This window comes from Sorex araneus, chromosome 3 (assembly GCF_027595985.1).
Source record: "Sorex araneus isolate mSorAra2 chromosome 3, mSorAra2.pri, whole genome shotgun sequence".
NCBI classification, from domain to species: domain Eukaryota; kingdom Metazoa; phylum Chordata; class Mammalia; order Eulipotyphla; family Soricidae; genus Sorex; species Sorex araneus.
The window spans coordinates 178,511,037-178,523,228 of NC_073304.1; the positions used below are offsets into that span (position 1 = coordinate 178,511,037).

The 12,192-nt window shown below is 39.4% G+C and overlaps 1 protein-coding gene across 2 annotated transcripts in view; it reads right to left on the reverse strand.

The window, feature by feature from the left end:
* The window catches only part of DYNC2H1 (dynein cytoplasmic 2 heavy chain 1), a 153,837-nt gene that overhangs the window by 71,929 nt on the left and 69,716 nt on the right, over positions 1-12,192 (reverse strand). For both annotated transcript variants that reach the window (XM_055131929.1, XM_004605157.2), the window contains exons 51-55: positions 8,958-9,071; positions 8,176-8,318; positions 4,647-4,731; positions 2,043-2,197; positions 383-520 (exon numbers count right to left, since the gene is read on the reverse strand). In XM_055131929.1, coding sequence (XP_054987904.1) covers positions 383-520; positions 2,043-2,197; positions 4,647-4,731; positions 8,176-8,318; positions 8,958-9,071 — 635 coding nt within the window. The remainder of the gene's footprint in view (positions 1-382; positions 521-2,042; positions 2,198-4,646; positions 4,732-8,175; positions 8,319-8,957; positions 9,072-12,192) is intronic.

A 12,192-nucleotide genomic window follows, 5' to 3' on the forward strand; every position in this document is an offset into this window, starting at 1 on the left:
GAATTTCAATGTTAGTTGATAAGAGAGCTTCTAAAATGCCTGAGAAACTGATGATATGATTAATCCTGTACTATCAGGAAATTTCTATATCTTATTTGTTTTAATTTTTTCCCAACAGTAAGGCAAGAGATGCTTTTTATATTTTTAAAAAATACAAATTAAAATGCAGGATTTAAAAAATTATCCCAGCAACAAATATGGTACATTTGTAAAAAACAGTGTAGTACTGTCACTCTGATTAGTGTTTCTCAAATCTACATTTGTAGCAATTTCATTTTTCATACTGATAGATAATCAGGCATCAATGGCTTTACTATTGTCTGTATTTGGGGATCCACTAAATATTACCTGCATGGAAATGGTGATTCACTCTAAACTTTACCTGCATGGATACAGTGATCTCTTGGAGGGCAGCATCTGCTTCATCCTGCTTAGTTTTAAGCAATACACTTTGTTCTCCAGCTTTCCTGTTCAGTTCATCCACTAGAGCTTTGGCTTCATTTAGCTTAGATACACCAGCCTACATCAATAAAATTTGGATTGACAACACTTTTTTAAAAAACAAAAATTTATAGACACATAGTAAATAAACCCTATAATAAATAATCAAGCAAAATGCAAATGTGTACATATAAAACATTTTCAAGTAGGCATAGCTTACTTCTTGTCACTAATTAAAATTATTTAGTCACCCATACATTTATAATGATATAGTAAAATAATTCCACAAAGGCTTACAAGAAAAACAACTTTAAAGCATCAAAGTAAAGCTGAACAGATCAGCATCTGTCTGGTAGCTTGAACAGTAGGAACTTGACGCACAGCTTTAAGAAAGAAAGTGAAGGCAAGAAAAAGTCAGTCTTTTCCATGCTCCAGTTTCAATGATTGATACAGACCCAGGGGCCACTTCGTACACGCTAGGCACTTGATTGGGTTTTAGCTAACACCTGTCTCTGTGGGAGAGACCACTTCACATTCATAAAGCATTACGTATCTTGGAGTGGTAGTTTGACATAGACCTGCCTGACTGCTGTGGCCCAGTATCCACCGTCCAAGCCCGATCCAAGAAATGGATATGAAACATTCCCTATTGCCTTGCCTCGTCAGGTCCCTCCCAGTACCTTGCATACTGCCAGGAGGACCACCCACAGAAATTAAACTTCCCTATCTTCCTAGTAAGAGTTGGGTTTCTAATTATCTAACCAATCAAAATATTGAGGAGATAATACCCAAAAAAGTATGTTAGTAATATTTATGGAGCATCCAAAATATTCAATTATTTATTTGCAGACCTAATGATCATTACATGTGTATTGTAGTTTCTCTCTGTCTCTCTCTTACACACTTCCCCCCACAAACACACTAGCACACTACCCCCAATTAAAATGCAACTCAGCAAGTTTAATCAATATACTCTTAACACCACAGAGAAAGAAATCAGGAAATTAACCTTCTCACTAATAACTAATGACAACAGAAATGAAAGTGATCTATAAGAAAAAGATAACTTGGCCCATTTGATAAGCCCTATTTATATCTCTCATGAAGAGAAGCCAGGACTTGGAAGAGGAAGTAATCGGTGACAAATTCTGAGATGAGATTTTAAAGTAAGATTTAGTTTAAAACTCTACAATTAGAAAATTATAGCAATAAAACAATGTAAAAAGTGAAGTAATGGATAAGATTACTTTATAAAATAGAATATTAGAAGTTAAATATAGAAAGTATAATTTGGATTATATTAGTAGACATTTCTTAATTCCTAAAAATGTTTTCATGTGACTTTTTAATACAACATAAGTTACCACAAGACAATAAATACCACTCAGAAAAGAAAAAATTTACTACTGAATAAGAAAAAATGCAAAATATTTTTTATAATCTAGCATAAATATGGATTTCCCAAGGTATTTAAAGTAATAGAATGGTTATTGATACTAAATACATGTCAGAATGAATGGGCATTGAGATATACACATGTATATTTATTGTGCTATTTCTCTTTTTGCACATAAAATAACTCAAAAATATCAATATTATACCTGCAAATGACTTTGTCTTTTTAATAATTCCTTCTTCTTGCTGCTACTAATGGCAGAATACACATGTAAAAAGGTCATATATCGACTTGGTGTGGCACCATATGCTTTACAAGACTCGTGGATTAATAAAAATGATTTTAGAAAATCAGGATCCACTAGAAAAAGAAAACAGAAATGACTCAATATATATACTAATAAGAGAAAATAAACTTACCTATATATGTCATACCAGACTCTCCCACATACATTATTATAATCAGGAGATATCCCCCTTTAAGCTCTATTCTCAGCTCCTATTTTCCTTATAAATTTTGAGTTATATGTTTTCAGTAATCTTTATCCTCTCACTGTGATATATTACCCTGAACAATTTAAGAAGGATAAATCTTTGATTGTTACAACATATAAATGAACTGAAACTACTTGACACAGGTAATCCAAACATAAGCTCAATAAAGTTGCTTGAATGGAAATGAGGTGTCAAACCAAATATTTATCAACTCTCACTTGACACAGAGGACTGCAAAAGCCAAAAAATTCCTAACAAGTTCATATCATGTTCAGCATAGCCAAGATCCATAACACCCTCCTCTCCTTGCTTGATCTCTCTCTGTGTTCTTTGCCACAGAGAATAAAATCAGGTCATAATGAACATCCCAGCCCTGAAACTCAACCCCGACCCTTTCTTCCTTACACAACAGCCAGTACATCGCTGACTCCCCTTTAAGTGACCTCATATGTCCCCACACCCATTCCTTCCCAGTTGAAATCGACCATGGTCTATCTGCATTTGCAATTTAAGAGAACCTAAATCATCTACTTCCTCTAACTAAAGAAAAGAATGAACGCTGCTTTGAGTCTAAGCTAGAAGTCTGGGCTCAAAAGACAGTATAGCAGGTTAGAGTACAAGCTGTCCTTGCACATGGCTAACCCACATTCGATCCCCAGCATCTCATATGGTCCTCCGAGCACTATCAGAAGTGCTCCCTCAGTGCAGAGCCAAGAGTAAGCCAGAAGCAGAGGAAGGTGTGGCTAAAATAAATCAAAAAACCCTCTTGATTATATCTCTATTAAGGCCTCTAAATTATCCGATGACCCCCAGTTAGAAGTCAGATTCCACAACACACCCTGGAAAGTTCATCATTAGCCTTCTCTTCATGCAGTCCCACTGCTACTGAAGACCCAGGCGCAATCCTGAATGCTCTCTAGAGTTCAACAAAGTGCCTGTTTTCTTTTGCAAACATTTTTTTTCTATGTGTGCTCTGACCAGAATGTGGGATCCTCAACTAGCTACTTGGCCAAAATCCATCTCATTATCAGCCAACTAGAGATTTTACTTTCCAATGCATTTCACAGAAACTGCTACAATAATCTGTTTTATATTGGAGTTATTTGTTAACATGTAGCATAATTCCTCAACTGTTACACTAAGATCTTGTACCTAAGTTACCTCTAGTAAGAAGCCCAGTGACTAATGTGAAACAAGTTCAGTAAAAATCTTGAAGGGAAACTGGTTAGATAAATAAGTGAATAAACACAGTTTGTTACAAAAGAAAAACAAAGAATGCATTAAAAAATCAATTTGGAACTAAGGAAATAATAATATGAAAATTAAGAAAATATTAAATACATATATAAGGAATGTAATTTTCATGTGTGAACTGAATAGGAAAGTTAAGGCATTTAGAAAACAATCTGAGACAACATAAATAGGTTCTCCAGAACATTCAAGTTAGAAAGAGAATTTTTAAATTTTGTAGGTATTCTCTTCGGTCCAGTGAAATGAAATGACAAACATCAGTTTAAAAGTCACGAGAGTGTCGGGCAGAGAACTCTGCCTACAGGAAATCCAGCACCATCTCTAATGGGCACAGCACACGCCAGCACCACCCGGAGCAAGCCCAAGCACCAAGATCGAGGAACTCCTAGCACTACCACAGGTGGTCCGCAAACAATAAAATAAATAAAAATAAGGTTAAGTTTGGGTTTTCATCAAAATGAAACTAACTTTGCTGTGTTTCAAATAAACTCGGCTGTAATTTGTTGCCTGAATTGATGGAAAGGAAGGAAACCTGCTGAGTGAAGTCCGCCAGGAGGAGGGAGAGACACACACTTCTCTCTCCTTTTGGCATAGAAGTAACACAGCAGGGCGATGACAAAGGGCCAGAGGCAACAGAACCAGAGAACTGGTCTGCAGAACTGAGTTTACATGGCGGGGCGTGGGAGGCAGCACAGGATCACGTCCTGAGACAAAGGTGGAGGCAAGTGGGTACAGGGCACAGAGCTAGCAGAGAGTATGCATGAAACCCTATCACTGACAGGACTGGAGAGCACAGTGATTAAAATAGAAATACATAAGGATGAAAAAATAAAATAGGATGTTATGGGACAATTTCAGAAAATAAGCAGTTGTTTTATATGATGAATGAATGCAGTGCTAAAGAAATAAAATAATTCAAATTTATGTTTTATATGATGAATGAATGCAGTGCTAAAGAAATAAAATAATTCAAATTTATAAGCATCATAAATCTTTATATGGACATCAGAAAATGGCAATTATTTCTCAAAAATCAGGTTAAATAAATTTCACCAAAACACCACCTGAATTTTTTTTCTTGTCTTCTTTCCTTTTTCTGTTGTTATATTTTTCTTCATTACTTGCTTCAGTAAGTAACATTTCAGGTATCTGAAACAAGAATAACATTTCTTTTAGTCTTAATTAACTATAAAAAAAAGTTTGAGTTTAGTAATCTGAGATTAAAACCCTTTAACAAAAGAAAGTACCAGTTGGTACATTGAAGACAAGGTCGGCAAAACCCTCCACGATATTGAAGATAAAGGTATCTTCAAAGGTGACACGGAACTAAGCAATCTAGTAAAAACAGAGATCAACAAATGGGACTACATTAAACTAAAAAGCTTCTGCACCGCAAGATATACAGTGACCAGAATACAAAGACTATCCACAGAATGGGAAAGGATATTTACACAATACCCATCAGATAAGGGGTTGATATCAATGGTATATAAAGCACTGGTTGAACTCTACAAAAAGAAAACATCCAACCCCATCAAAAAATGGGGCGAGGGGCTGGAGCAATAGCACAGCGGGTAGGGCGTTTGCCTTGCACGCAGCGGACCCGGGTTCTAATCCCAGCATCCCATATGGTCCCCTGAGCACCGCCAGGGGTAATTCCTGAGTGAAGAGCCAGGAGTAACCCCTGTGCATCGCCGGGTGTGACCCAAAAACCAAAAAAAAAAAAAAAAAAAAAAAAAAAAAAAAAATGGGGCGAAGAAATGAACAGAAACTTTACCAAGGAAGAAATACGAATGGCCAAAAGGCACATGAAAAAGTGCTCTGCATCACTAATCATCAGAGAGATGCAGATCAAAACAACCATGAGATACCACCTCACACCACAGAGACTAGCACACATCCAAAAGAACAAAAGCAACCGCTGTTGGAGAGGATGTGGGGAGAAAGGGACCCGTCTTCACTGCTGGTGGGAATGCCGACTGGTTCAGCCCTTCTGGAAAACAATTTGGACGACTCTTAAAAAATTAGATATTGAATTCCCATTTGACCCAGCAATACCACTGCTGGGAATATATCCCAGAGAGGCAAAAAAGTACAATCGAAACAACATCTGCACATGTATGTTCATCGCAGCACTGTTTACAATAGCCAGAATCTGGAAAAAACCCGAATGCCCCAAAACGGATGACTGGTTGAGGAAACTTTGGTACATCTATACAATGGAATACTATGCAGCTGTTAGAAAAAAGGAAGTCAAGAATTTTGTAGTTAAGTGGATGGGCATGAAAAGTTTCATGCTGAGTGAAATGAGTCAGAAAGAGAGAGACAGACATAGAAAGATTGCACTCATCTATGGTATATAGAATAACAGAGTGGGAGACTAACACCCAAGAACTGTAGAAATAAGTACTAGGAGGTTGACCCCATGGCTTCGCGGCTGGCCTCACGTTCCGGGGAAAGGGCAACTCAGAGAAGCGATCACCAACTACATTGTAGTTGAAGGCCATGTGGGGGAAGGGAGTTGCGGGCTGAATGAGGGCTAGAGACTGAGCACAGCGGCCACTCAACACCTTTATTGCAAACCACAAGAGCTAATTAGAGAGAGAGAACAGAAGGGAATGCCCTGCCACAGTGGCAGGGTGGGGTGGGGGGGAGATGGGATTGGGGAGGGTGGGAGGGACGCCGGGTTTACGGGTGGTGGAGAATGGGCACTGGTGAAGGGATGGGTTCCCGAACTTTGTATGAGGGAAGTATAAGCACAAAAGTGTATAAATCTGTAACTGTACCCTCACGGTGATTCTCTAATTAAAAATAAATAAATTATAAAAAAAAAAGAAAGTACCAGTTGAATTTTTCTTCTAGTATCTTTCCTAGACTGAGAAAAATTAATATCAATATATTAGGAATACATCAATTCCTAGACAAGACATGCATATACAAGCTATTAAATTATGCAAGTAAAAAGCATATAGGATAAAGCTCCAGCATCTCACTTGGAAAATGACTAGATTACCTAAATGAAGTAAATCACAATGTGGACTGAATTAGAAAATAATTACATATACCAATTAAAGGCAGGCAGGAGGGTTGGGGATATAGCCTAGCAGTAGAGCATTTATCTTCCATGAGTGAGGACTGGGTTGGATTCATGACAAGACAAAAATAAATAAAATCACATATCATCATCACTATCATCATCACCATCATAATAATAAATTCAAGAGAGTTGTTATCAAATTGAAAAATAAAACCATTTCATAAAATAAAGGGAGAGCAAAAACTGTTCCTTGAAAAGTTAGTTTCATGACTTATAATCAATTATTTCTTAATTGTTAATCCTTAAAACTATCTATTGTCTAGCTTCAGGTAGATTTTTTTGGTAGTACCAAAAATAAGATAAAGTTTTATAAACAGATTACTATTAAAGAAATTACAATAATGTTGTAAGAGCAGTTTTACTTATCACTGTTTCACTGTATCACTGTCATCCCATCACTCATCACTTTGCTCGAGTGGGCACCAGTAACGTCTCCACTGTGAGACTTGTTACTGTTTGGGGCATATCGAATACACCACAGATAGTTTGCCAGGCTCTGCCCTGCGGGCAAGATACTCTCGGTAGCTTGCCGGGCTCCCTGAGAGGGACAAAGAAATCGAACCTGGGTCGGCCGTGTGCAAGGCCAATGCCCTACCCGCTGTGCTATCGCTCCAGCCTGTTTTACTTATATATTATTAAATAACCCTCTCACTACCTGGGAAAATTTAAAGTAGTAGAAGTCTGAATTTCTTTGCAGGGTAGGGGAAATTATTTTGTTTATGGGCCACATGTAGCTATGTTCAAGACCCTGTGCTCAGGATTCCTTCTTGCAGGGCTAGGGACCTTAGGTGGTGCTGAAGGTCAAACCGAGGTAGGCTGAGAGCAGGGCAAGCACCCTAAGGACTGGGCTCTCTCTCCAGCCCTGCAACTTTAAATTTTTTAAATTAAGCTAAAAATCTTCAACTTCTCTTGTTTGATACAGCTAACACTCAAAACAAGGAGAAATAAGTAATTTTGGAAATTAGCATTGTCACACTGTAGGACTGTGATCCCGTTGTTTATCAATTTGTTCGAGCAGGCACTAGTAACATCTCCATTGTGAGACTTGTTGTTACTGTTTCTGGCATATCGAATTCGACACAGGTAGCTTGCCAGGCTCTGCTGTGAGGGCAGGATACTCTCAGTAGCTTGCCGGGCTCTCTGAGAGGGACAGAGGAATCAAACCCAGGTCGGCCGTGCGCAAGGCAAATGCCCTACCCGCTGTGCTATTGCTCCGGCCCCAGTGAATGTAAGGAACACCAAAAGAAGCTTTAAAAATCAGCAATTCTGAAAAAAAAAAAGTTATTTTCCCCTTTTTGGAGGGGGGGCACCCAGCAGTGTTCAAGGTTTATTCCTGGCTCTGGCTCTGTATTCAGGGATCACTCCTGACAGGACTTGGGGAAACCATATGGGGTTCTGGGGATTGAACCCAAGTCAACTGCAATGCAAGCACCCTACCCACTGGACTATCACTCCAAATCCTATTTTTTATTTTCTTATTTAAATATAAAACTTACCTTCTTCATACTGCTATCTGACCAGCCCTCCATCCACAACACCTGGCATTTCTTATTTAAAGCTGGATTACTCTCACAGTTTATTATAAAGTTTAAGTTTGCAGAGTCCATTATCAAGACAATATGCAAGTTTTGTTGAATTCCTTAAAAATACAGAAAAATATATAAAATATTACAACAATAAGAAAATCCATCAATGATTTGATTTTATGAGATCAAAATTTTCCAAATTGGATGGTAGAAGTTACATATTTAAAACAAGTTATGAAACAATATTATATGATTTTTATTTTGATTAAAAAAATATTTGTTGTGTGTCTAAGTGCATACAAGCAAAGAAAAAATATTCCAGAAGGAAGATTTAGTGTAGGAATAAGGTCCAGGTGACGTTACTACTGCCTTAATTCTTTACTTAGTTCAATTTCAGATATCTATAAGCACATAAGACAGTTTTAAAAAGGAATGTGGCACAGTGTAAATTCAGTAACTCTAAAATAGGAGGTGCTAAGCACCAATTTAACACACGAGAACAAAAGCATTATAGTAAACATTCTAAGAACATTACACTTTCATCCCTCCCTTTATTTAAAATTTTCTCAACAGGCTTTTATTATAGGTTAGTCTTTAGGGAACATGTGTTCTGTTCTAAAATCACCTAGGAAAGAGAAAACCATAAATTAACAAGCTAAGACTTAAAGAATTTGATGCAAACAATAAGGCCAGGAATAAAGGGCAGGACCTGACAGGACGGGTTGGGATGGTGAAGGGACTCCTGCACTCACGGTATGTGAAGTAACTGAAGACAGGCCCGAAGAAGCCATCCTGGGAGGCCTGGTCCTTGAGGGGCAGCAGCAGGGGCTCCAGCTCCTCCAGCGTGTACAGCCCAGGGACTTCGCCTGCGGAGGAGCAGTAGGGCGCTTTGAAACATCCACAGCTTCAGAGCAACCCCGAAACACCTGTCAATAATGTGCTGATTTTTCGACCTTTGCATTAAATAATGTTCCCCTTGGAGGTCGGAAGAAAGATTGCACAGGTGTGAGGGTGCTTGCCTCACCCAGTTCAAACACCAGCACTGTCCCCCAAGCATCACCAGGAGCACAGAGGTAGGAGTAGGCCCTAAGCATTGCTGGGTATGGCCCAAACCCCAGAAATGGTCTGTCCCTGTTGCATTTTTCCCTGAAATACACAAACCTGACCGACTGCTACATTACTTGCAAATCTGCATCTGCAGCCCTTGTTTAAAGACATTTGGCTGCTAAGACACAGGAGAAGGCTCCCAGAACAAGCCAGCCGGCTGCCTTTCCAGCTGTCCTCCCTCTTCTCCCACAAGAACTGTAGCTTCCATGCACTTGAGTTCAACACATCATGAAACTCTCCTCCTGGATATAGTTTCCCCTGCCCCTTTTCCTCCCGGAAGTTCCTCTTTATCCTTCGGTACACTGCACTGCCAACTGCTATGACCTACACCCTAAGTCTCTCCTGACCTTGAAGACTAAGTAGGAAACCTTTTCTCTCCCAGGCAAGATCCAACACTGTTCAGTGGGTATCACAGCAGTTAAGAGTGAAAAGATTACTTCCCTTTCTTGCCCATTCTTTTCTGACTTGCCAGAGGACAAATAATTGATGATGTTCAATATTAAACTTGGGACATTCTTTCATTTATTTATTTATTTCATTCTGGAACCAATTTTGCTGGTACTCAGAGCTTACTCCTGACTCTAAGCTCAGGGATCCCTCCTGGTGGGGCTCACCCCTAGGGTAGTCTTGACAAAATATTTGGAACAGAAATATTTGGTGCTTGAAGAATGACTAAATCAGCAGATGAATGTCTACAAGAAATATTAACTAGGTCAGCTTCTACTACATCACAGAACAGTGAAGGGCACATTCGAGTCGGTGAGGATTCCAAGCGCTGACAGAGCAGGGCTGGGGAACATGGGGCCCATGCCAGGGGAATAGGAAGACATAGGGTCTGTCCCAGAACAAGACAGTATGACACGGAAGTTTCTTAGGGGCAGCCTGTGGCCCTGCAATAACCAGATGGCTCTTGGTAGAGCAAAGGCCCTACAGCCTGGGAGAGAGAGGATGAGTGGGGTCTTGCCCACCGCTCTAACTCCAGGACTCAGATGCAGTCTATGGCACAAGAGACGATTAGCGAACATCTACAAACCCACGCACCTATAATGTGACAGAGCAGCGCAGGAGGCCAGTGCTCCCCAGCCCGAGCGCTGTGTTCCTCCAGGTGCCTCACAGTCTCATTCCTACTTGGCTTCAGCTCAGGGGCGGGAGAGCATTGTCCATCCCCAAACTTGTATTTACTTGTTTTTAAAAATGCAGACATAATCTGCTGCATGCCTTGCATTAATTTTTAACCCATACCAAAATACTTAGTGATTTTTGTTAATCTAACTCTATTTGCATACTATATAAGGAATAAGAATTTGAATTTTTTTTAAATGGCACAGGAGAAAGGAATGTAACTGAATGATTAGGCACATACTTTGCATCTAAGAGGCCCAAGGATTATCCCCATCAGCCAACCGCCAGAAGACCAGAGGTCTAAGTTTTTTCCCTTTAAAAGTGTTTTTCAAATGCTTTACTTTGACAAAATGTTCACAAAAATTAAATTTATTCAGTTTTTGTAGTATTAATAATAATAATACTTAATAATAATAATAATACTTAATAATAAGATCAATAAATCTTAAAGCAAAAATACCAAACACTGGATTAATGATTAGCTAGACATCTGTTTACAGAACAAAACCCCAAACAAATATTAGTGAGCTATCCTGCTAGTTTATTTAACCTAGCAAACAAGGTCTCCACCTAGTGACCATTTAAGCAACATGCAGGGACGGCACCAAACAGCCACAAGCTCTTGAAGCCTGTATGACCTCCCATTATTGCTGTGTCATTGTTCTCTCGAAAAGAAATCCACTGACCATGTATCTAGTGAGTACCATGAACAGTCATTCTCATCTAGGCACTAAATGCAGATACTTCATTTTAAACAGTAAATTTTACTAAAAAATAAAGAATGAATTATATTTTTTCCCTCTAACCAATGTTGTTAAATTCTAAGTAATTTAGAATTTAGCCACACCTGGCAGTCCTCAGGGGTTACAATGCTGAAGATAAACTGGGATTGGCCACATGCAAGCTGAGTTCCTTACTCCCTTCACTATCTCTCCAGGCCCTTAGTTCATTTTTTAAGTGTCTCAGTTCCCCCTCTTAGAGTATAACATCTATGTGAAAACAATGCTAAAAGTTCTCCGATACATAATTTTACACAAAATAATTGGGGAGGGAGGGGCTCTCAAGCAATGCCCATGAACCTACGACAGCTTTTGATTCTCAGCCACACAAGTGGGGTGTCACTTCAAGTCCTGGCCGGGCCCTGTGGTGCTGGGGATGTCCCAGGCCAACCAAGAAATGTTAGGGGCATCCGGGATGGTCCCAGTGATGTTCCAGAAGCCATGTGATGCACGGGATCAAGCAAGGGTCATCCCCACACAAGGCATGTGTCCTATGCCCTGCATTTCTCTCCCAACTCTACATATAATAATTTTATTCACATAACTTTTGTCTTGGGGTTGGAGCAATAGTACAGAGAGTAAGATATCTGCCTTGTATGCTGACCCAGGTATGATCCCCAACATCCTGGATGGTCTTGGGAACACTCCCAGGAGTAATTCTTGAGTGCAGAGTCAGGAGTAACCCCTGAGCATTGCTAGGTATGGACCAAAAACAAAACAAGCACAAAAATCAAATTAGTTTTTCTTTTCCTTGTCTAAATTTAAAATTCCACCACTGCTGTATTTACTTCCAAGTGCACATTGGGCTGGACCTCCATGATGGTCACCTACTACATACAAGAGGCCCCAGGTTCAAACCCTGCACCCTCCACAAAGTTCCCACAAAAATGCAGCGTCAGAGGTAAGACTACAGTAGACCCATTTACGGGCTGCAAACATAGCTCAGTGGTAGGACGGTGAAGTGCATTAGGCTCTGTAT